General features: G+C 44.6%; 1 protein-coding gene across 1 annotated transcript in view; it reads left to right on the top strand.

The window, feature by feature from the left end:
• Positions 1-5,856: 5,856 nt before the first annotated feature.
• The window catches only part of VWF (von Willebrand factor), a 166,087-nt gene continuing 147,917 nt past the window's right edge, over positions 5,857-24,026 (top strand). Inside the window, exons 1-6 of the mRNA XM_081911652.1 lie at positions 5,857-5,969; positions 8,192-8,246; positions 10,852-10,989; positions 14,166-14,268; positions 14,358-14,566; positions 18,842-18,966. Coding sequence (XP_081767778.1) covers positions 8,192-8,246; positions 10,852-10,989; positions 14,166-14,268; positions 14,358-14,566; positions 18,842-18,966 — 630 coding nt within the window. The 5' untranslated portion in view covers positions 5,857-5,969. The remainder of the gene's footprint in view (positions 5,970-8,191; positions 8,247-10,851; positions 10,990-14,165; positions 14,269-14,357; positions 14,567-18,841; positions 18,967-24,026) is intronic.

The raw sequence follows: 24,026 nt of genomic DNA, 5'->3' as shown, positions 1-24,026 counted from the left end.
ACAACAACAACATGCTATCACACAACACACATGACCAGCAATTTCCCACCCTGCAATACAGCATTTCCAAAAAGTAGAGTCACGTGATCACGCAAATAGCCCCAGAGTGGCAGAGTGCCAGGTCTTACAAAATACTTCTGTCTGTAATCTCTGTACCATTTGTCTGTGGAAACTAGACTTAAATATTTGTATGAATGTACTTGCATGTTTGGCTCATCTTCCTTTAAAAGGTGATACATACATAACAGGTGTATACTTAGTTGTGTGTTGAGATTTGTGGTCCCAAATCTTGAAAATAAAGTGCAGAATGTTAAAAGGTCAGGTGGTGATCAGACTTCATGAGATTAACTTCATGAGATATGGATTGAAAAGAAGATTTGGGGAAGTTATATAGAGCCAGAAAAAAAGACTCTTTATTTGAAATTACCTAGAGGGAGAAATGCAATAATTGGACCAATTGTTCTTTCTAGGACCAGTGAATGTCTCAAGACTTTATCATCCATCACAATGAGTAACATGCACCGTCTTGTACTAGGGTAAGGCACAACATCAGAAAAAGGGCCGTGTGATTTCCATGGCGGGGTGGGGAGTCTATTTATTTACAAAGCAGCTGTCTGCTTCACTATGAAGTGAAAAGAGCTCAACAGGAACTCTGTGCTGGAGGAAGAATTATTCATTTGTCTGAAAAGCCGTGCCTTTGGGGAGGGAGGGATAAAGACAGTGGTAACTTGTTAAGAAAATATCTTTAAACTCTGGATAAAGTTATATAGGGAAGTAGTAGAACTGGGGGGTAAGGCAGTGCAAAGGAGGGCAAGGTTCTTATAGACATAAAAGCTGTGCAACAGCAGGAGAAACCTGTCATGTAGGAGTGAAAAAAGGCTGAACTTGCTGAAAACTTTTCTGTGTTAAAGGAACATCTGACCTTCCAGGTGTCCCTATTTTCCAGGGACAGCCCCAGATTTACAGAAGCCTTCCCGATTTGATCCCGGAATGCCCTGCTTTCCTTTAGGACCTCCCTATTTTCCTCAGAGAAGAAATGTTGGTGGGCATGGGGTTATGAGCCCACCAAGCCAATGAGATAAGTAACTATACAACCTTTGGAAGATATCTGAAGGCAGGAAAGCTTTAAAATCTTTAACGTTTTATCGTGTATTTATATATGTTGGAAGCTCTCCAGAGTGGCTGCGGCAACCCAGTCAGATGGGTGGGGTATACCATATTTTTCGCTCTATAAGACGCACCAGACCATAAGACACACCTAAGTTTTGGAGGAGGAAAACAAGAAAAAAAGTATTCTGAATCCCAGAAGCCAGAACAGCAAGAGGGATCTCTGCGCAGCGAAAGCAGCGATCCCTCTTGCTGTTCTGGCTTCTGGGATAGCTGCGCAGCCTGCATTCGCTCTATAAGATGCACACACATTTCCCCTTACTTTTTAGGAGGGAAAAAGTGAGTCTTATAGAGCAAAAAATACGGTAAATAAAAATATGGAATAGCATATCTCTGTTTTCATCGGAGAAATGTTGGAGGGTATGGAACATGAATCCTTTTATGGACTGGCTAGATTATCAAAATGTGAAGCTCTACACACACACACACACCCTTTGTATCTCCTCACACCTTCTCTCCTGCCGGTGGGGCTTTTACTGACCTGGTTCTGTGTTTCTGAAAAGAAACCTGTTTTAGCATGTAGACTTTCTGCTGTTAGATATCTCAGAGTTAAGAAAAACCTTCATTTGCCAGATTTTAGTATTTAAAACTAATGTGCAAAGGCACGTGAACAGAGTGTGAGGGAGAAAGCCAGCCATCTGCCAGCAGAGGTTTGTTAAATTGTTGGCTGTGACTACAACCTTGATCCATTGTAGAACCAGGAGAAGACAACTGCCATTGCCCTAGAAAGTCTGTTGTACCAGGCAGAATTTCCGCATGTAGCTGTGCAACTCCTGTTACAAAATACTTATGAATAATCTGCTACTTGATGTTCATATATGACTCCTTTGTACATATTTGCACAATCCATTTGCTGTGCAATAACTCTTACGTAGCATTTATGAATAATATCGTGAAACTTGATGTTCATTTGTTACTCCTTCCTTTTACATATTTATTTTTTTCTAAATATAGACAGCTTTCAAAATGCAGTTTTGAAAGTCTGGGTGTTGGTATTGCAGAGGAGTTGCCAATTTTCCATGAGATTACAAAGAATCTGTTGTTTTTTGTTCGGGCAGCCAAGGTTACTGAAGAGCCAATGAATTCCTGCTGTGGGTACAAAGATCTATATAAATGAACAGGTTGCCCCATACTTCCTTGGTGAACTCCTCCTGGATTCACTAGAAGAAAGTTGAGTCTTAAGTGGAACATACTCGCAACCACTGGGCATTATAGTATCCGTGGGTTAAACCACAGAGCCTAGGACTTGCCGATCAGAAGGTCGGTGGTTCGAATCCCCGCAATGGGGTGAGCTCCCGTTGCTCGGTCCCTGCTCCTGCCAACCTAGCAGTTCGAAAGCACCTCAAAGTGCAAGTAGATAAATAGGTACCACTCCGGCGGGAAGGTAAACGGCGTTTCCGTGCGCTGCTCTGGTTCACCAGAAGTGGCTTAGTCATGCTGGCCACATGACCCGGAAGCTGTACGCCGGCTCCCTCGGCCAGTAAAGCGAGATGAGCGCCACAACCCCAGAGTCGGTCACGACTGGACCTAATGGTCAGAGGTTCCTTCACCTTTAATCACAAGAGGAAATGGGGGGTATTTGGGATTCCATTTGGTCAATTGACCTACAAATTAGAATTGCAGTTCCCATCACCCTGGCACAGAAGTAGCAGAATAAACCACATGTGGCCAACCTGTGCCCCCCTGAACATTCCCCCATCAGCTGTCCATTTTGCTATCCCTGTTGAATTTTGCTGTCCAAAATGTGACCTTTCCCACTGCTCCTGCCTTGGACCATATTTCCCAGTCATCAAAATCAAACCAGCACTTTCCATGTCTTTTTTTTCTCCTGGCTGCTGAATGTTGCCACTGGACAAAAACTGCTTATTTTCCTGGTGCCCCTGTCTTGGGTGTTTATCTCCTGCCACCAAAATCCAGCCAGCACTGCCCATTTTCTACTTCTCTGTGGGTGCTCCATGGTCCCTCCTCTGAAGTTGTCTTCTAGCAGATGCACACCAAGGCCAGGTGGGCGTAAGTTCTGAAATTATTTCTGTGAAATAAGAGTGGTATGGCCAGCTTAAATATATTTTCCTGGTACAGTGGTACCTCGGGTTAAGTACTTAATTTGTTCCGGAGGTCCGTTCTTAACCTGAAACTGTTCTTAACCTGAAGCACCACTTTAGCTAATGGGGCCTCCCGCTGCTGCCGTGCCGCCGGAGCACAATTTTTGTTCTCATCCTGAAGCAAAGTTCTTAACCTGAAGCAGTATTTCTGGGTTAGCGGAATGTGTAACCTGAAGCGTATGTAACCTGACGTACCACTGTACTTAAAAATGCTCCCTGTTGTTGTTAGACAGCAACAGCATCAGTGTGTGACTCCATAATCTGGACCAGCAGGACACAGATGAGGCCCCATAAGGGTCGTCTTAGGGGTGGTTGTCTCTAGGACTGAGCGATGTCTGGCTTTCAGCATCTAATAATATTAATTAATTAATTAATTAATTAATTATGCCCCACCTATCTGGCTGGGTTTCCCCAGCCACTCTGGGCAGCTCCCAACAGAATATTAAAAACACAATATAACATCAAACATTAAAAACGTCTCTAAACAGGGCTGACTTCAGATGTCTTCTAAATGTCAGGTAGTTGTTTATTTCCTTGACATTTGCTGGGAGGGCATTCCACAGGGTGGGCGCCACTATCAAGAAGGCCCTCTGCCTGGTTCCCTATAACCTCACTTCTCGCAGGGAGGGAGCCGCCAGAAGGACCTTGGAGCTGGACCTCAGTGTCCAGGTAGAACAATGGGGGTGGAGACACTCCTTCAGGTGTCACCAGCTAAACACCGTGAAATATCGATATATCACAGTGTCTGAAATAAAGATGTAAAGGAGTAATGTCCTGGAAATTGCTGCTACTTAGGGGTCTAAAACTTACCATTAACATATCCTAAAAACTGTTACAGTACAGAGCGACAAGGAACCACATCACAGGGTTTTTTTTTACATAACACACACACATCATGATTCATGATATATCACCATGTTTAATATTATGAAACCATTACCATGATGTGGACTTCAAACCGGTTTCTGACGATGTAACAATACATTGCCCAGCTCTAGTTATCTCTCTAATTTTGTGTTTTGCCATGCCATTCCAGGACAGCCATTTTGTAACAGGTTCCTAACACTCTGTTAAAATCTGAAATGTGCCCACGAGTTTAAAAAGGTTGGTGATCCCTGGAAAAAAAGAGCTAACCCATTTCCAACATCTGCCACGAGGGACCGTTCCAACTTGACGCAATCACCTCGTGTCTAAACCATTTTGAGATTTTATTTCTACAAAAAAGCATATAAATTTTATAAAATAATAATAATAGTTTACAAATATTTTTAAGTATAAAATTCAAAGTTGCATGTTTCATAAACAAGTTACTGTATACCTTATTCCTAAAGTCTAGCTACACATTGACTTTTTGAAAGGAAGGAGCCAAACTGACTGTTTTCCTAGAAACAGGCAGGAGTTGGGCTAAGGTGACAGGTGTGGGTTCAATTCTTAGTAAAGGTAAAGGTAAAGGGACCCCTGAGCGTTAGGTCCAGTCGTGGATGACTCTGGGGTTGTGGCGCTCATCTCGCTTTATTGGCCGAGGGAGCCGGCATACAGCTTCCAGGTCATGTGGCCAGCATGACTAAGCTGCTTCTGGCAAACCAGAGCAGCGCACGGAAACCCCGTTTACCTTCACGCCGGAGCGGCACCTATTTATCTACTTGTAATGGTGTGCTTTCGAACTGCTAGGTTGGCAGGATCAGGGACCGAGCAACAGGAGCTCACCCCGTCGCGGGGATTCGAACCGCCGACCTTCTGATCGGCAAGTCCTAGGCTCTGTAGTTTAACCCACAGGTACTATAATGCCCAGTGGTTGTGAGTATGCTCCACTTAAGACTCAACTTTCTTCTAGTGAATCCAGGAAGAGTTCACCATGGAAGTATGGGGCAACGGGAGCTCACCCCGTCACGGGGATTTGAACCGCTGACCTTCTGATCGACAAGCCCTAGGCTCTGTGGTTTAACCCACAGCGCCACCCGCATCCATTCAATTCTTAGTGGCTTCCATTAAGTCCCAGGTTCAGTCTCCAGGTCACCTAGTTAAAAGGAAGATAGGCAATGAGGCTGGCACAGCCTTCTGCCTGAGACCTTGAATGGTTGTGTCCCTGTTACTGGGTTAGATTAAGTAGTAGGACAGGTTCCTATTACCAAGGACACCAACTTACTGACCTGGGAGTGGCGAGGTGTCAATTGGCCCCACTTCTGTTTTTATTCCCTAGGAAAGCTGTCAGCTCTTTAAAAATAAGCATCAGTCATCGTCTTATTTGGGAGCTATCACTTTGCTTTCCAATATCACCAAATCTATTATCTCACTCCTTCCAACTGGTTGTAAAGTCTTATTTGCAGAGCATAAGCAAACCGTCTCTCAGACTTTTATGCTCTCACACACAGAGACGCACACATCATTTCAAAGGTTTATCTGTCTTGTAAAGATATTTAATACAACTTCCTTTCATTGTTATTTTTTAGCCATTAAGGCAACTGATTTTCCTGGTTGCACCATTGTGTTGCAAATCTGGCGGAAGCAACCGTCACCCTTTATCTTTTCCCTTTGGTGAACAAGAGTTCCTGGCTTATATAACAGGAACAAATAGCCCACCGAGGCCATTCCAATGTGGCATTCTAATGGAGAAGAGGCTTAAGGACCTCAGGAGTCTAGTTTCGATCCTTAGAGAAGCACATTGTTGATGGGCAATTTAAATTTTGCACAGAAGCAAAGGTATCTATATTATTATTTCAGCAGATTTTATGATTATCGTTGGTGCAGCAGAGTGCAGGTCCATCGGTTGAAAATAATTAAGTGGACCCTTTATAAATGTTAGGAAGGAATTTACAACAGATAAATGTTTAGAAAACTGATACTTGTTTACCATCTGGGTTGTTCAGGCTTTATTTGCTGTGGGTAGTCAAAAGAAATATTCATGGAATCAGAAATGGGTAAAAGGCAAAAAGCAAGCTTAAAATATGGAAGTGCATGTGTGTACTTAGGGTTGTGGAAATTTTAGATTTCTAGAATGTCTCTGATGCAAGGAGTATATGCTGTACATTTGAGGGCCTGGGTTTGTACTGTATTCCAGTTTAGAGGTAAAGAAGATTGGATGGCCTGGAGAAAGAAGCCATCTCAGTCTGGCTTTATCTCATTGGGTGGTTGTGGTGATACAGAATATACTGTGACATTGAACTGACTTGTTACACAAAATATAAGATGCTCCAGTTGATTTTAGTCTCAACTGTTCTTTTTAAAGATCACATTCAGACTTTTAAGTTGGACCAATTGCAAACAGTTTTTTTCTATACTAGTACCCAGAATGGGGGCCTGTCCGTCAAATTTCACTGATTCCTCGGGGACCCAGTCATTAATAATAGTCTGAAGCTATACTCTCATAGAACCTTGTGCTGGATAGTTTTGGAAACTTATTACATGCAGCCTGGCAGCTCATGGGCAAGGAATCCATCCGCTGCAAGCACCATTGGGGTACTACAGTATTGTGATTCTGTTGTTTTCTTTGCTATTTTTGAATGAGACATGCTTTTTCAAATGTTCTTGTTTAATTTTCCATACATGCATACACCAAATTTATGTTTCACTGGTATTAGTGAAATTAGACATGTGGGAATTTATTCCATGTAACTGATGACATAATTCAATCAACTGCATATTTCCCCCTCCCTTTCCCCAAACCTGCCCCCAAAAGTGTTTGCGTTGCACTAGCGCAGTTAGCATGTGGTAGTCTGGCTGGGCTGTTATACCAGTTTCATAGGGACACAGACAAACAGAAGCACTGGCTGCAGGATAACTTACTACAGTGGACATGTAATCACTTCATAAACCACTTTGTATAATTCTGCTAAGAGATAAGGAAAATATTACTATGCTTCTGCACTTGCTCAGAAATCTGGGGGAGAAAGGAGTGGTAAAAAAATCTTCGCAACACTTGGCTGCTTGCTACCAACTGGTTACGTACACTCTGTGAGAAGTTACTAGTTGGTAAATGCTTATCCGTATTCACTCCAGGTTGGTTAAAGTCTATTAGCTTCCTGTATTTGAAAGCATGCGTAGTTCATTGTGCCTGTTAGGGCAGCATTCTTGATATTTCTTCCTGCAATAGGCCCATTCAGAGGAACGTAAATAATCTGGTTTTTGAAGCCCTGTGTAGATGCCTACACAAAGCACATTTAGTTATATTGGGGGGCAGGATCATGGCCACTGACACCACCCCCAGTCCTGTCTGTATGTGCACACTCCAACAGGCATAAGTTCTGAAAGCACACTTCATTTTCTAAGGGCTAGATACAAACACCTACATGCACTGCAGAGTTTGTGCGTAGAATCCAGTGCAGATCCAGTCCAACGAATAAAGATTGGGTGTGATGAGGGGACAGGAGTAACTGGTGGAATTGTGAACAACACACACATCTGTCTCATGTCACTGCATGGCTCTGAAAATGGCTGGTTGTAAGCCATAGAAATTCATCCCTATACATATTTTGTAATAAATCCAAAGCATGTAATTTTTTTGGATATAGATTGGGGCGGGTGGAGGAAAGAGACCGATTAATAAATCACATTTTTGGGGTCCAAATATCCTGCACAAATGGAGGAGAAATAGAATGCCAATGAATATAAAAAGAATGAACGGGATTTGATTAAGCCTAAAACCCTATGCACCCTCTCATGGCAATAAATCCCATTTAATCCAACCAGATTTGCTTCTTTGTAAATATGCGTAGGGTTGTACTGCATGGCTATGCACTTTAAAGACCCATTGATTTCAATCCTCTTTCAATCCTATTGATATCAAAGCATTAACTTTGGCTAGATCATGCTCAATATAACTAAAATGTGCATAAGCCTTTCGCTATTTGTACTGTTGTCTCTACAGCTTGATACATTAAGGGGTGGAGAAAACTTCTAATAACTCTGTTGCGTTTCTTTTTTAGATGATAGGCTCTACAGCGTTGCTGCTCCTGTTAGTTCTGCCTGTCTCAGCACTGGGTAAGAAAGTTTATAATTCATGCCCTGCATTTTTTGTCTTGGCGTTCTTGCCCAAACATAACAAGGGATCAACAATTTCATTGAGAAATCCATCTCCACACCAAGTGCATACCTTTGTGCTTATTCACGCTGAGCCACAGAGCAGACAAGGATGAGCTAAATGGGCTGGTGGTCTGAACTGAGGATAAGGCAGACACATATTATTATGCGATTGAACTAAATAACTCTTGGGGTCCCTTCTAACCGTATTCTAATGTATTACTGTGAGACTGGGGTCAGGAGAAGAGGAGGACTGCTAAAATGGTTAAACCTGTTCTCTAGCGAAGTGTATAGCCCCTGGCCAGATCTGTTATCCTTGGCTATATAAGCTAGGAGAAATCTGTTGCTCTGGAGACACTTCTGGAAGGCGATTGCCAGCAGGGAAAAAGAGCTTCTAGATGGAGATAGAAGAGGCTGGCAGTTTTCGAGATGTGCTAGCTGCTTCCACACCGGGTTTTTAGTCCAGAATCCCTATCCTAGTTTACTCACTTTTTACTGATCACCCAGATGGTGCAGCCATCAAACCATCATTCTTCCATTCTCCTCCCTTTTTCTGCTGCTCCTTTTCCTTTGAGAAAACATCAGTGCAAACCCAACCAGCATAGGGCAATTCGATGGACAATCCTGTCCCTTCGTCCATTATGTTTACAGCTTCTATCGCCCTTTCTTGTCCTTGCGGAGCCTGTGGGTCTCACTAGCCTGATAGAGGCACCTATACGGCCTGTTAGGCTGCTTTCCCCAGACCATGTGCACCTGCCCCACACCTCTTGTCATATGTGATGCCAGGTGTGGGGTAGATAGGCCAACTTCTGGTGCACAATTCCCATAGGGTACTTGCTAGCACAGCCAACCCCTGCCCAGTACAGGGAATGCCAGCAGGCTTGATGCCTCCGCCTACCAGCTGATAGGCAGCGATACAAAGCCCATTGAATTGGTTGCACAACCAAGTTCCCTGTAGGAAACACCATCACACAGCCAATCCCTGCAGAAAGGTGCTGGGAGCGACTGCCCATCAACAAACAGGTGGTAACTTCAAGATTCTCTTCCCTCTGAGCGATCTTCTGTAGCACAGGTGGCCAAGCTACAAAGGAAAAGTTTTAGATTGCTTTTAAGGCTCCTATTGAAGATGGCATTCTCACTCCCTCCTCCTCAGAAGAGGCTCGTGTTGGTCTCTTCCAGAGAGAGGTAGATTTTTGGCCAAAAGGTTTGTTGTTGTTGTTGTTTAGTCGTTTAGTCGTGTCCAACTCTTCGTGACCCCATGGACCAGAGTACGCCGGGCACTCCTGTCTTCCACTGCCTCCTGTAGTTTGGTCAAACTCATGCTGGTAGCTTCCAGAACACTATCCAACCATCTTGTCCTCTGTCGTCCCCTTCTCCTTGTGCCCTCCATCTTTCCCAACATCAGGGTCTTTTCCAGGGAGTCTTCTCTTCTCATGAGGCGGCCAAAGTATTGGAGCCTCAGCTTCAGGATCTGTCCTTCCAGTGAGCACTCAGGGCTGATTTCCTTCAGAATGGATAGGTTTGATCTTCTTGCAGTCCATGGGACTCTCAAGAGTCTCCTCCAGCACCATCAGTCAAAAGCATCAATTCTTCAGCGATCAGCCTTCTTTATGGTCCAGCTCTCACTTCCATACATCATTACTGGGAAAACCATAGCTTTAACTATACGGACCTTTGTTGGCAAGGAGATGTCTCTGCTTTTTAAGATGCTGTCCGGGTTTGTCATTGCTTTTGGAATATCAAATGAAGAGGGGGCAATGCAACTCTGCATTTCAGGCTGCCCACTTCCTCCTCCTCATCGCAAAACCCTCCGGCACCCACTTTACAGTGGGGGTTTCTGTTGCTGCCTTTTCTGGGGCTGAGTAGGATATTTTTGCCGGGGGGGGGGGAGGTCTCCTGCTTGGCACTTGGCACTGCTCTTTTTTGCCTCCTTCACACTGTAAGGTGTTCAGTTCTTTGATGAGGTTGATTTTGTTAATTTGGTACCAGTGCAGGAGGGAGAGTTAAATTAATCTAAGACTATATTTGATAGACAAGGGACGCGGGTGGCACTGTGGGTTAAACCACAGAGCCTAGGGCTTGCCGATTGAAAGGTCGGTGGTTCGAATCCCTGCGACGGAGTGAGCTCCCGTTGCTCGGTCCCTGCTCCTGCCCACCTAGCACTTCAAAAGCACACCAGTGCAAGTAGATAAATAGGTACCGCTCCGGTGGGAAGGTAAACAGCATTTCCGTGCGCTGCTCTGGTTCGCCATGCCGGCCACATGACCTGGAAGCTGTACGCCGGCTCCCTCGGCCAATAAAGCAAGATGAGCGAAGCAACCCCAGAGTTGTCTGCGACTGGACCTAACGGTCAGGGGTCCCTTTACCTTTATTGTTGTACAATTGATTAATATGAGAGGAATTTGCACAGTCTTGTGTTTGCTGGATGGCAAGGGCCATTTGAATAAACAAAAGCATGAGTTAAATTAGCACTGTTTCAATATGCAAACTGAAACACAGCCATCCCTCGAGATTTGCACTTCAATATTTTGGACATGCTATATCATTATTATTTTTTCTTTTGCAGATGTTGAACCTTTTGCACAATGTAGCCTTTTTGGAGAGCACCACATTAAAACATTTGATGAATCTTTGTATGATTTTGCCGGTGACTGCAGTTATCTGCTTGCTGGAGACTGTCACACGAGATCCTTCTCACTCTTGGGTGAGTCCAAACTGGATTCTGAATGAACAAACTTGTGTGCATGGACACAATTGTGGTTGATAGTCAGGTGTAAATGAAATCTAACAATCTAGTTATCTGGGTATCTGTAACCACTTTGTTCTCTGGATTTTAACATCTAGCCAATAGGCTTTTCTACCTTTTCCAGCCTTGTGGCAGATGTTTGTGAAGTGTGTGGGGTGGGGGCGGCAGCATGAGACAGGTGGAGGCAGGAATTGCTGTCCAAATGGTGCAGCAAGACTGTTGGCTTCCAAGCCAAGAGGTGGGCAATTTGTATTCCACTTCCAGAACCTGGCTCACGACATTTTGCTACCTGGGGCAAAGGTCTAAGATGGTGCCCTCACTTCCATTTATGGAGGCCTGCTGGACCGACAGCTGAATCTCACTGGCGATGGGAATGCAGTTGCCACTGTGTCTGAGGGCAGCAGGCTAGGTGAGGGGGGCAGGGCAGACTGGGGGGCACACCCAGCTCTGACTGCCATCACTTCATTGCCACCTGTCTGTTGCTTTCTATTTATATCAAAGGTATAAACCACTGAGCCTCTTGGGCTTGCCAATCAAAAGGTTGACTGTTCAAATCCACACAACGGGGTGATCTCCTGTTGCTCTGTCTCAGCTCCTGCCAACATAGCAGTTTGAAAACATACCAGTGCAAGTAGATAAATAGGTACCACTGTGGTGGGAAGGTAAACGGCATTTCCATGCGCTCTGGTTTCTGTCACGGTGTTCTGTTGCGCCAGAAACAGTTTAGTCCTGCTGGCCACATGACCCGGAAAGCTGTCTGTGGACAAACGCCGGCTCCCTCGGCCTGAAAGCAGGATGAGCGCCGCAACCCCATAGTCACCTTTGACTGGATTTAACCATCCAGAGGTCCTTTATCTTTTTTACTTTACCTATTTATATCCCACCTCTCCTCCAAAGGAGTTTAAAATGGAGTACATGGGTCCCCTCTACTTCTCCATTTCGTCTTCTCAACTGCCCTTTGAGATAGATTAGGTAGAGAGGCTGAATGGTTCAAGGTCTCCCACTGAGGTTCATTGCGGAGTGGGAATTTAAATCCATTTCCCAGGTCCTAATTCAACACTGTAAACCATGGGTAGGCAAACTAAGGCCCGGGGGCTGGATCCGGCCCAATCGCCTTCTAAATCTGGCCCACAGACAGTCCAGGAACCAGTGTGTTTTTACATGAGTAGAATGTGTGCTTTTATTAAAAATGCATCTCTGGGTTATTTGTGGGGCATAGGAATTCGTTCTCCCCCCCCCCACATAGTCCAGCCCCCCCCAAAGGTCTGAGGGACAGTGGATCGGCCCCCTGCTGAAAAAGTTTGCTGACCCCTGCTGTAAACCACAACAGCACCCTAGCATGTTCTGCCTAATAGTAGGAGAAGCCCTGCTTGGGCAGGAATTATATAAGGGAGCTGGGCATGTTTAGCCTGGAGAAGAGGAGGTTAAGGGGTGATATGATAGCCATGTTCAAATATATAAAAGGATGTCACATGGAGGAGGGAGAAAGGTTGTTTTCTGCTGCTCCAGAGAAGCGGACACGGAGCAATGGTTCCAAACTACAAGAAAGAATATTCCACCTAAACATTAGGAAGAACTTCCTGACAGTAAGAGCTGTTCGACAGTGGGATTTGCTGCCAAGGAGTGTGGTGGAGTCTCCTTCTTTGGAGATCTTTAAGCAGAGGCTTGACAACCATATGTCAGGAGTGCTCTGATGGTGTTTCCTGCTTGGCAGGGGGTTGGACTCGATGGCCCTTGGGGTCTCTTCCAACTCTATGATTCTATGATTCTATATATGAATTTTGTCCAAATCTCGGTGCACTAAAAAGTGAATCTGCAAGCTTTTACATCACTTAAAAGCGTGTCATGTTCCTTCACTTCCCTGAACGACCTAGCTTTTTGCAGGGACAATTTCTTTGTGAGAAGACGGACATGGGGGATTATGACAAGCAAGTTGTGGTTTTGGAGGAATAAGCAAGGCTAGCCTTGAAAGACCATCATTTCTCTAAGAACAAAATGTGTGTCCTTGGATCCTCAAGACTGCTTCTTGCCAACCAAATCCTGCAAAAGCCCAGGATTTATTTCGTTGCTGCCTACATTCCAGCTTCAAGCTCCTTTTCTTTAGTCCTCAGCCCCTCCCTGAAGAAATAGGGCAGGATTCCAAAGAGGCTCCATGCAAAATGAGACTGCCTTGGGAGTATCAGTATTGCACTGGTGCTATCCTGACAAGCCCATAAAACCTGAAGAAGAGACAAGCGGTCTCAAGACAGACAGTAGGCATGTGCTAGCTGCAGTGATGGCCAAACTTGGCCCTCCAGCTGTTTTGGGACTACAACTCCCATCATTCTTAGCTAACAGGACCAGTGGACAGGGATGATGGGAATCGTAGTCCCAAAACAGCTGGAGGGAATGGCGGCCAGTAAAGATTTCCTGGCATACATCCCTCTGTGTTCAGTATTTTGAAATCATAAATCATTGTCCTCTTTGACAATGGCACAATTCCATTTACTGAGGTTTAGCGGCATATTGGGCCCAACCGAAAATGTAATATAGTTGTGAAATGGTTTTGACTAAATGGAAATAATTAAAGGTTAATTAGTATGCAATCATCATTTTAGTGGTGTTGCACTTGGATAAAGTTTCTAAAGGGACATCAGGAATTCAACAGCAAAACAGGGCATTCATTTAGATGGTGACTGTATTCTTTGTTTCTGAGCGCAACTCAGATGGAGGATGAAGGCCCACCCTCTCTGTGGGATCATGCCCAAGCTGGAGCATCACCCTGCTTCCCCTGAGATTGCTTACTGCTAAAATTTGTACAAACAGGAGCAGCACCCTGTTATCACCCCTCAGCTTCTGTATGCAAGATCAGTCCTGTTGGCATGAGGCCATGATTGCCGGATGGTCTCAGGCAATGGTAAGGGCTCTGGCATCTCCCTCAGCTCTTGGGGAGAACTCAGAAGACAGCTGTGTTATAGATTTCTACATACTAAGTACCATAAACAAAACCTGTATGCTAAGCCCAAGTTCAAGTCGAGTGAATGGGCACATGAGGAAACAGTATGGGGCTGGCCTTAAGCTCTGTCTGTACTTCTTAAAAAGGGCAAGCGTCATTTTTGAAGGGAGAAAACTCATAATATCTTGTTTCTTTCCAGGTGATTACCAGAATGGAAAAAGAAACAGTATTTCTCTGTACCTCGGAGAATATTTTGATATTCATTTGTTTTTAGACGGCACGGTGACTCAAGGTGATGGAAGGTAAAGATTTTGATAGCGGCAACAAATTGTGAAGAACGCATTTTTCTCTGCATCCTTATACTTAGGAATCTTTGTTTCTCTAATCATAGGATTTCAATACCTCATGCCTCCAATGGAGTATTTATAGAAATGGAGGCAGGTTATTATAAGTTATCCAGTGAAGAACATGGCTTTGTGGTGAAGGCTGATATCAGTGGAAACATTCATATAATTCTTGCGGACAAGCACTACAATAAGACCTGTGGACTCTGTGGCAACTTGAATAGCTTTGGTGAAGATGATTTCATGACACAAGAAGGTGAGGTTCATCATTATTCAGGAGAGATTTGGACAGTTTGGCATGGTTTTCTTCCAACTATACTTGAAGCAGGAAAGTAAATTAGCTGATAATACTACCTTATACCTTTTCTATAGTGTGTGTGTGTGTGTGTGTGTGTGTGTGTGTGTATGAGAAAGTGTTCAGAGTTCTTCTCAAGCCTAGGGCTTGCCGATCAGAAGGTCAGCGGTTCGAATCCCTGCAACGGGGTGAGCTCCCGTTGCTTGGTCCCTGCTCCTGCCAACCTAGCAGTTTGAAAGCATGTCAAAGTGCAAGTAGATAAATAGGTACCGCTCCGGTGGGAAGGTAAATGGTGTTTCCGTTCGCTGCTCTGGTTCACCAGAAACAGCTTAGTCATGCTGGCCACATGACCTGGAAGCTGTACGCCGGTTCCCTCGGCCAGTAAAGCGAGATGAGCACCACAACCCCAGAGTCAGCCGCGACTAGACCTAACGGTCAGGGGTCCCTTTACCTTTACAGTGGTACCTTGGGTTACATAAGCTTCAGGTTACAGAGGCTTTAGGTTACAAACTCCGCCAACCCAGAAATAGTACCTCGGGTTAAGAACTTTGCTTCAGGATGAGAACAGAAATTGTGCTCCGGTGGCGCGGAAATTAGTAAATTAGCTGATAATACTACCTTATACCTTTTCTATAGCAGATATTTTGGGGGAACAGTCACTCCTCCTCACCACTATAAGCTGAATAAAGAGCATGAAATCCGCTCTCGACTGCGAGTATATTTCAGTAACCCAAACTAGTAATCCAATAACAATTTAAAAAGGATATAAGATTCACCTGGCAGGATTTATTCTTGGAAATAATTCTGGCTCCTACTTATCCCAACATTATGATCAATGTCCTCTTTAATCAACTCGTTCGTCATGTCTTCCAGTATATTTAAGTTTCATGCGTGAAAACTCCTACGGAGCAATTTGCTCAGAAGTAAATATTAGCTCAGTCAGTTAGAGGATGGTGCTGATTAACACCAAGGCAGGTTTGATCCCTACAAGGGACAGCTGCAGATTTCTGCATTTCAGGGAGTTGGACTAGATGATCATCAGGGTGCCTTCCAACTCTACAAATCTATGATTCTATGATTCTGGTCATTGCAGCCTTAGTAACTATACTACATACAACTCTAAAAGTACATAAAACTCTAAAAAAAGAAAAAGCAGCTGGATTTGGAGATTGGCCTATGGGGAGGGTTTTTCCACACAGCCTTGTTTCCCGACAACAATTGTCCTTCCAACCTGGTTCCTTGTGTAAGTGCTATTTCCTGCAAAAAGCACATTAGGAGGCTAATGCTTGTTAGGGTAGAGGAGTCCACAGAAAAATGAGGTAGAGATGTGGCTATGGCAGCAAGTCTTTTCGACAAATAGGTTCAGTGTGAGTCAACTATTAAACAGTGCATTCAAATTCCCCGTGAATTCATTACAAACAACCTCTGGGTATTATTGTGTGGAGTTTAAAAACTAAATTCAGAATAGGTGTGTGTGTGTGTGTGTGTATCTTAAAATGTTTTGCACTTTAAAACACCGTGAGTGCGTTCTTACAGGAGTGGGAAAGGGCTGTTAAATTAACAGCCAAATGCCAAAGGTCTCTTTTCATTGTTTCTGACTGACCTTGTTCTAGCCCTGTAGATTCCCTGTACCTGAAAAACATCCTTCTTTTGGAAAAATATATATGAAAAAAGTGGAATGCTGACTCAGTTTAGGAGTATGCATGACTGGGAAGTCCGCGAAAATATTCCAAAATAAGAGGCGGAATATTGCTAACTGCTGGCAGAGCTGTCAAGTTTTGTGGGGGGAGTGCCAATACAGGCAGTTGGCTGGCAAGCTGCCTGCTTTCTCCAGAGGTAGAGGGCAATCTCTTGCAGCCAACGTTTACTCCCTTTCTTATTCATCCAATGCTCATAGAGGCTGCTTCCACATGGACCTTTTTTTAGTGCCTTCTTTGCACTCCATTAAGGACGCAGGTGGGGCTGTGGGTTAAACCACAGAGCCTAGGACTTGCTGATCAGAAGGTCGGAGGTTCTAATCCCCGCGACAGGGTGAGCTCCCGTTGCTCGGTCCCTGCTCCTGCCAACCTAGCAGTTCAAAAGCATGTAAAAGTGCAAGTAGATAAATAGGGAAGGTAAACAGCGTTTCCGTGCCCTGCTCTGGTTCACCAGAAGCGGTTTAGTCATGCTGGCCACATGACCCAGAAGCTGTACACTGGCTCCCTCGGCCAGCAAAGCAAGATGAGGGCCGCAACCCCAGAGTTGTTCACAACTGGAGCTAATGGTCAGGGGTCCCTTTACCTTTACCTTTACCGTGCACTCCATTAAGATTTTGTTAATTTCCCATTGTGAAATTATCCAGGGTCTTTTCCTCCTATCTCCCTTGCCCCCTGCTAATGAGGGAAGTCTGACTTTTATTAAAATTCTGAAACAGCAATGATAATAGTAGTAGTAGTAGTAGTAGTAATAATAATAATAATAATAATAATAATAATAATAATAATAATAATGTGTGCATTAGGTGTGGATGTTTCTTTGTGCTTCAATGGATGTGGTTTTCACATAGGTAGCCATGTTTTGGGGGCAATTCGATTTTTAGGGGGGGCAATTCAAGAATGAGTTATTAACAGTTAATGGCCTTTTAGGCTTCCTCCATGTGAATAGGAGTTCACTTTTTTAATAATAAGAAATATACATCCGGGGGGGCGGGGTGGGGACCAGGATTTTAGAGATGCTTAGGTGGGGCATGGCCAAAAAAAGGTTGGGAACCACTGCTCTAACCACACCTTCTCTCTGCCAGTTGTTCCTCAAGAAAGAGGGAGGGGTGGGTGCAGCCTGCTCTTATAAGAGGCTGCAACCACACACCCCAACTCCTCTGCTTGGCCTGTTTAAATGGGGTTTTGGCTCCAGTCTGCCTGGCCAAAGAGGGAGGCCCTGGCTTCCCTCCAATGGCTGGGAGGACAGTCCAAAGATTGCCCCACGTGGACCTGGCGCTCCGCCGGACAGCAAACTCTACTCTGCATGAGTTCTGGTGAGCAGTAATTCCTCTAACTACATCTTCTCTTTGCTGGTTGCTTCTCAAACTGATTACATCCAAGCCACTTTGTTTCAGTCCACCACAACCGCCAGACATGCTTTTACTTTTATATATACAGCGGTAACCTCAGGTTAAGTACTTAATTCGTTCCAGAGGTCCGTACTTAACCTGAAACTGTTCTTAGCCTGAAGCACCACTTTAGCTAATAGGGCCTCCTGCTGCTGCCGCGCCACCTGAGCACTATTTCTGTTCTCATCCTGAAGCAAAGTTCTTAACCTGAAGCACTATTTCTGGGTTAGCAGAGTCTGTAACCTGAAGCGTATGTAACCCGAGGTACCACTGTACAAATAATCACTCTAAATAGTGCTGTTCATAGGACCTGTAACCGGTTAACGTAGGCAAGTTTTCATCACTTGTTGTTTTAAATTAAATTAGGTTAATAATGAAATGTGATGCTCTCTGGAGTTCTGATGTCTTCTTTTTATAATAAGCTCCCTCAGTAAACAGTTCCAACCTTTATAAGGAGGTATTTTGCAGTTACATTTCAGATGTGTTATCATTCTAAGGATCACATTGTGGGAACATGTTTAGAAGACAATTGTGCACTTTGGGCAGAAGATTTTAAATTGTGTGTTTTACCTGCTTGTCTGCAGAAAACTATCCAGCACAATTGGCCATTGAGGAAGGAAGTTTCATTTGCTTAATGTCAGGGAACTGCCATCAGGGCCGGAGGGAGAGAGCGGGCTCCGGAGGGGTCCCAGAGAGCGTCCCGGGATGGGGAGAGGCAGCCCATCTTCTGGGGAAGAGAATCAGCATAGCACCAGTGGAGAAGGGGGGCAGATGGGGGAATCGGCAAGGCGGTCCCATGACTCCTTGTCAGGGACCAGCGGGGAGAGTAAGGGTCCTCCACTGCCTACACCCTCCTTGCGCAGAAGACTTCCGCGCAGGGAGAGTAGGAGGAGACTAGGCGTCAAAGAGCTTCTTTGCTGGAAGAAGTTCAAGAAATGCCCACTGATGGATTCTGCCAGCGATTGAGACATCCACAGGTGAGTGGCTGTCCGGACAGAAAAGGTTCACTCAGGCAACCCAGCCAGGTGTTGCACTGGTTTACGCACGAGCAACCCCTAGAACCATTACACTTAAGCTTCATTCTTGATCAGAGAACTCTAAGCAAATTGTCATATTCAAGTAATGGCCTCTTTTCCTCCTTGCAACTGCAGGAACTCTGGAAGAGGACCCCTACATTTTTGCCAACTCCTGGGCCATGCACAGTGAAGAGAGGAGATGCCAGAGGGTCGACCCCCCAAGCTATACCTGCAACATTTCATCTGAGATGGAAGAAAAGGTTGGTGCAGCACCGAGAGCTTCATTGACAGCAGGGCAGAAGGGAATCTTACATTTTAGTTAATTTATATTATAGTTTTGCAGTACAAAATAGCAATTCATTTACACACACACACACACACACACACAGTATTTCCTGTGCCAAAATAACAGCATTTCAGCATTTCAAAGCATATTAAAGAATGCACCTTCTTCTCTTGAACTGTATATTCATGATTTAAAAACCCCACACAGATGCCTGTTCCTGCTGCCAGTGGATGGCAACCAGTTTCTACTTGTCCTAAGCAGTTTCCCAGATGCTGTTTAAAAATTTGCACAAAGCGTTTTAGTGTGGATTTTTGACAGGACCCAGGCAATTCCTGCGAACACCTTTTCTTTACCCATTTGGCAGGAGACTGATAACGGACTAAAAAGTTCCAAATGGCATTTTTTAAAGGGAGTTTCCCCTTCCCGTTTCATTTGTCTGTCACCTCTGGTCAATCAGATTTTGAAACCATGCAAATTCCCTGCAGAACCTGTTTCAGCAGAGACAATGTGCAACACTCCCTCCTTTGACATTCCAAAAGAAAAGAAGAGAGGCACACACCCAAAATTTGCCGTCGGCCACTGTTGCTTCTCTCAAATACTGTTACGTTGCAAAAAATCACGGCTGAATCAGAAGACAAGGCAGCTGTGACTATCTCCTGGGCCTTTTCACCTGTACTCGTCACCTGCCCGCTGTTTTTAGCAGGTCTTCAGGTATTGTGACACAGCAGGATTTAGCAAAGGGGGGCAACAGGGCTCCTGTACCTTTAGCAGCCATGTTAGGAGGGAAGTGGGATTTTAGCAAGCTCTTCTTGTCCCTTCGTGCTCTCTCCTCTATCCGTCTGTGGTCAGTCGGGAAGAGAGATTAACAGTTAGATGCTAAGGGAAGCCCATTTCACAACTGGCAACCAAATATCCCAATAAGGAACCGGAGCCTCAGAAAACAAATGCCAGATGAAGCAGAGAGTTACACTCCATAATTCAAGCACCTGAATATCCCACTTCCTGCTTCCTTTTAAGAACATTTACCGTATTTTTCGCCCCATAGGGCGCACCTAGTTTTTTTGGGGGGGGGAAATAAAGAAAAAAATTATTTTCCCCCAGGCGTGGGGCTGGGGCGGGGGAAGCCCAGCCCCCAGAACAGGCTGCTATCCGCAAGCCTAGGAAGCCCGGCAGTAAGTGGCGCTGGTCTCCCCAGGCTTGCGGATATCTGCCCAAAGCCCGGGGTGTGCTCCGCTGCGCGCCCCAGGCTTCGGGATGCAGGCAGCTCTCCGCAAGCCATGGGAACCCGGCAGGGAACGGGGCTCCCAAGGCTTGCGAATAGCTTCCTGAAGCCTTGAGAGCGAGAGGGGTCGGTGCGCACCGACCCCTCTCACTCTCCAGGCTTCAGCGAAAGCCTGCATTCGCCCCATAGGATGCACACACATTTCCCCTTCATTTTTGGAGGGGGAAAAGTGCGTCATATAGGGTGAAAAATACGGTATTTACTGATAAAATAAGAGGCTGGGGTTGACAGCATCTTTTCCTTTCGTGGTGCAGAAGTGAGATCTGTCCATAGGAAACAATGGCATCCACCCAGAAAGAAAGAAAGAGAAAGAAATTAGTAGGAAGATGCTTTCATGCTTTTTCTAAGTCATGCTATCTTTGTGGGGGGAAATAAGTTTGTGGTTTGTTTGTTTTTTACATTGCAAACAACTGGCCTGCCAAGACAAATGCATACTTAAGATTTGTGGCATTTTTTGTGGGGGTGGGGGAGTGCTGTGGCAGAGAGAGCAAGAGAAAGGCCAATGTACTTTACTGTAAACACTGCAAGCTGGAGATGCAGTTGAGGGAGGAGGCAGAGTACAGCGTTTGTTTTGAAAAGGGAAATGCAGCAGTAAGGTTGCAAAGTGGAGCGCAGGGGTAGTAATGGGAAAGAGGGACGATTCAACTCTCTGTACCCATTTTTTTTGTGGTTTTGTAATGGAAATTGCCTATCTTCACAGTTGATAAAAGAAAGGAAATATCAACCGTTATTAGAGCCCCATACTCCATGCTGGCTGTCCCTGGTAGAGGCCTTTGCAGTTAAAAAAATCAACATGGGAAGTGGCTGGGCAGCCTATGTTGTTGTTGTTGTTTAGTCGTTTAGTCATGTCCGACTCTTCGTGACCCCCTGGACCAGAGCACGCCAGGCACTCCTGTCTTCCACTGCCTCCTGCAGTTTGGTCAAACTCATGCTGGTAGCTTCGAGAACACTGTCCAACCATCTCGTCCTCTGTCATCCCCTTCTCCTTGTGCCCTCCATCTTTCCCAACACCAGGGTCTTTTCCAGGGAGGGCAGCCTATAGCCAATTGTTAAGAGAAGAGGAAGGGAATTTAAAATTAAAAGCCTTTGAGGAGATAAGACATTGTCTCATTGACTGACTTCAATAGCATCAGCTATACAATATTTTTAATTCGGACAAGAAAACGGGTTTTGGTAAGGAAGAATCCAAATTGCATATGGTTTTAGTAAAAAGCAATAAAGAGCTATTATCTAAAACCTACAAGTTTTTATTGGAATGGGATCTTAAAGATGAAGCAGTAAAAGAAGTAATGGTAAAATGGGCCCAGGACATTGGTCGTACAATACAATTGGACCAGTGGGAGAAATTATGGAGGTCAGACATCAGATTTACTGCCTGCCAAACTATCAAAGAAAACATCATGAAAATGCTATATCGGTGGCATTTGACACCTATAAAACTAGGCAAGGTTTATAAGTTTAAATCCAACTTATGTTGGAAATGCAAAAATGCAGAGGGGACAAGGATGCACGTCTGGTGGGGCTGCGAGAAAGTTAAGAGCTTCTGGGGGATTATTCAAGAAGAGCTTAAAAAGATGTTTAAAATTTCAATTGAAAAGGCTCTCCTTTTGAGCATAGTAGGGAAAGATAAGAAAAGGATATTTTTATATGCAACTGCTGCGGCCAGAATATTACTGGCAAGAAATTGGAAAAGAGACATTAGCCCCATGAAGGAAGAGTGGATAAACAAATTAGGCGAATTTATAGGTTTGGTTAAATTAACGGCAGCTATAAGAAATCAATCTAATCAAAATTTGAGGGAAGAATGGCAGTGTTTTGAAGAATATATGGGAAAATACTGGTCCAAAAAAAATAGAGTATGTCGATATGTATAGATTAAATATGTAAAGATGAATCAATTAGAAATAAGTTTAATGATGGTTAGATAATGAACAGGATAATGACCCAATGTAATATATACACTAATTTATAAGAAGTCGAGCTGTGGTGGAGGGAAGCCACACAGGTGTATATTATTGTTTTTCTTATTTTGGTGTACACACGGTTTGTTTTATCGATTAGTAACTGTAAAATTATGCATTTATAGTTTTTATTTCTGAAAAAAGAAAGAAGAAAGAAAGAAAAGGAAATAGTGGTGTTCCTTGTTGGCAAAGTAAGGTGAAGTGGATGCTGTTTTGCTTGCAAATATGCCTCTGCTTTACCCAGCATGGCTGTTGCAATGAATGTTGCAACCAGTCAGCCACTTACACTGCGCAAAGGTGGGGCAGGTCGAAGAAGACGCCATTTGGAGAAAATGTGGTCCAATCCAGCAAAAAAAACCTGTGAAGCAGCCTCCTAGCGAGCAATTTGACTAAGCCCGAGAGTGTGCAGGGAGCTTTTATGCTTCTAGGGCTGCATCAACCAGCCTCTTCCGACAGGAGTGGATGGCTTAAAAGAGAGAGGCCTTTGACTTGGAGCCTAGCATTCCTTCTCCTCTTTAACAGGCCCTCTAGACCAGAGGTCAGCAACCTTTTTCAGGGGCGGCGGTCCACCGTCCCTCAGATGCTGGAAGAGGAATTGACTTCATCGATCGAGGGATTTGATTGTGGACAGTAGAATCATATTGTACCATGCTACTAAAAGGAATAGGCATCTCAAGAAACCTCCGTGGTTCAAAAACATTCAATAGATTTTATTTCTGCTGCAGTAAAAGACCAGGCAATTAAGGATCTGAGGCAGCGGTCAACAACCTTGTTCAGCTGTAGGCTGGTCCATCGTCCCTCAGACCATGTGGTGGGCCAGACTATATCTTGGGAAAAAAATATAGGAACAAATTCCTATGCTCCACAAATAACCCAGAGATGCATTTTAAATAAAAGCACACATTCTACTCATGTAAAAACACACTGATTCCCGGACCATCCACAGGTTGGATCGAGAAGGCGATTGGGCTGCATCCGGCCCCTGGGCCTTAGATTGCCTACCCCTGCTCTAGACCTCTTGACTGTGTTGATGTGGGTCTCTGGTGGGGAGAGAGGCTGTTTTGGGGGCAGTGCAAGTGGTCTTGACCACCGGAAGTTCTGCAGCAGGGATCATTCAGTTCTAAGATGGGGAGGTCAGAGTTGTAGCAAGAGTCAGAATACATATGTAACCCTTTATCCATAAACAATGATCTAAATATAAATCACACACACACCCTTCCATACACACATTTGTGTATGGAAGGGTGTGTGTGGGTGGGTGTGGGTCTGGGGAAGGGTGTGTGTGTGGGTCTGGGGAAGGGGAATTGCCCACTTGGTTAAAAAATGTTATTCAGGTTAGAGTCGCTATTCAGCTACAGTTGACCAGCAATGACTGGAAGCAGCTGCTAAGTCATGTATGTCTGAAAGCACCCCCTCTCTGTGTTGTCTCTTACCCAAACTGCCTCACCCAGGCATTTTCCCTCTTGACTGTTTATTATGTTCTGGACTTCCTTTGAGGTGCTAACTTTGTTTTTTGCCAATCTGCTTTCCATCTTCTGTTCCCTTTTGCAACCCCCAGCCACTTGTTGATAGAAAACAGAGGTCCTGGTTCATACAAATAAGCCTGTTTGTTTTCGTACCATTGAACTTTCTGATGACTGATGCTTTGGGCTTGTTTGGGGTTTTGCTTGGAGATGCTTAACCAAGGCCCTCAATGCTCTTCACTCCCAGAACAGGGACAATTCCTCCTTCCTCTGCCCTCAGCCAGTCTAGTTCCGCCTATCTAACCACATCTAGCCCAACTTGCAGCTT

This window comes from Podarcis melisellensis, assembly GCF_964234715.1.
Source record: "Podarcis melisellensis genome assembly, chromosome: 5".
Classification (NCBI taxonomy): Eukaryota; Metazoa; Chordata; class Lepidosauria; order Squamata; family Lacertidae; genus Podarcis; species Podarcis melisellensis.
This window is presented reverse-complemented; position numbering and strand designations above follow the sequence as displayed.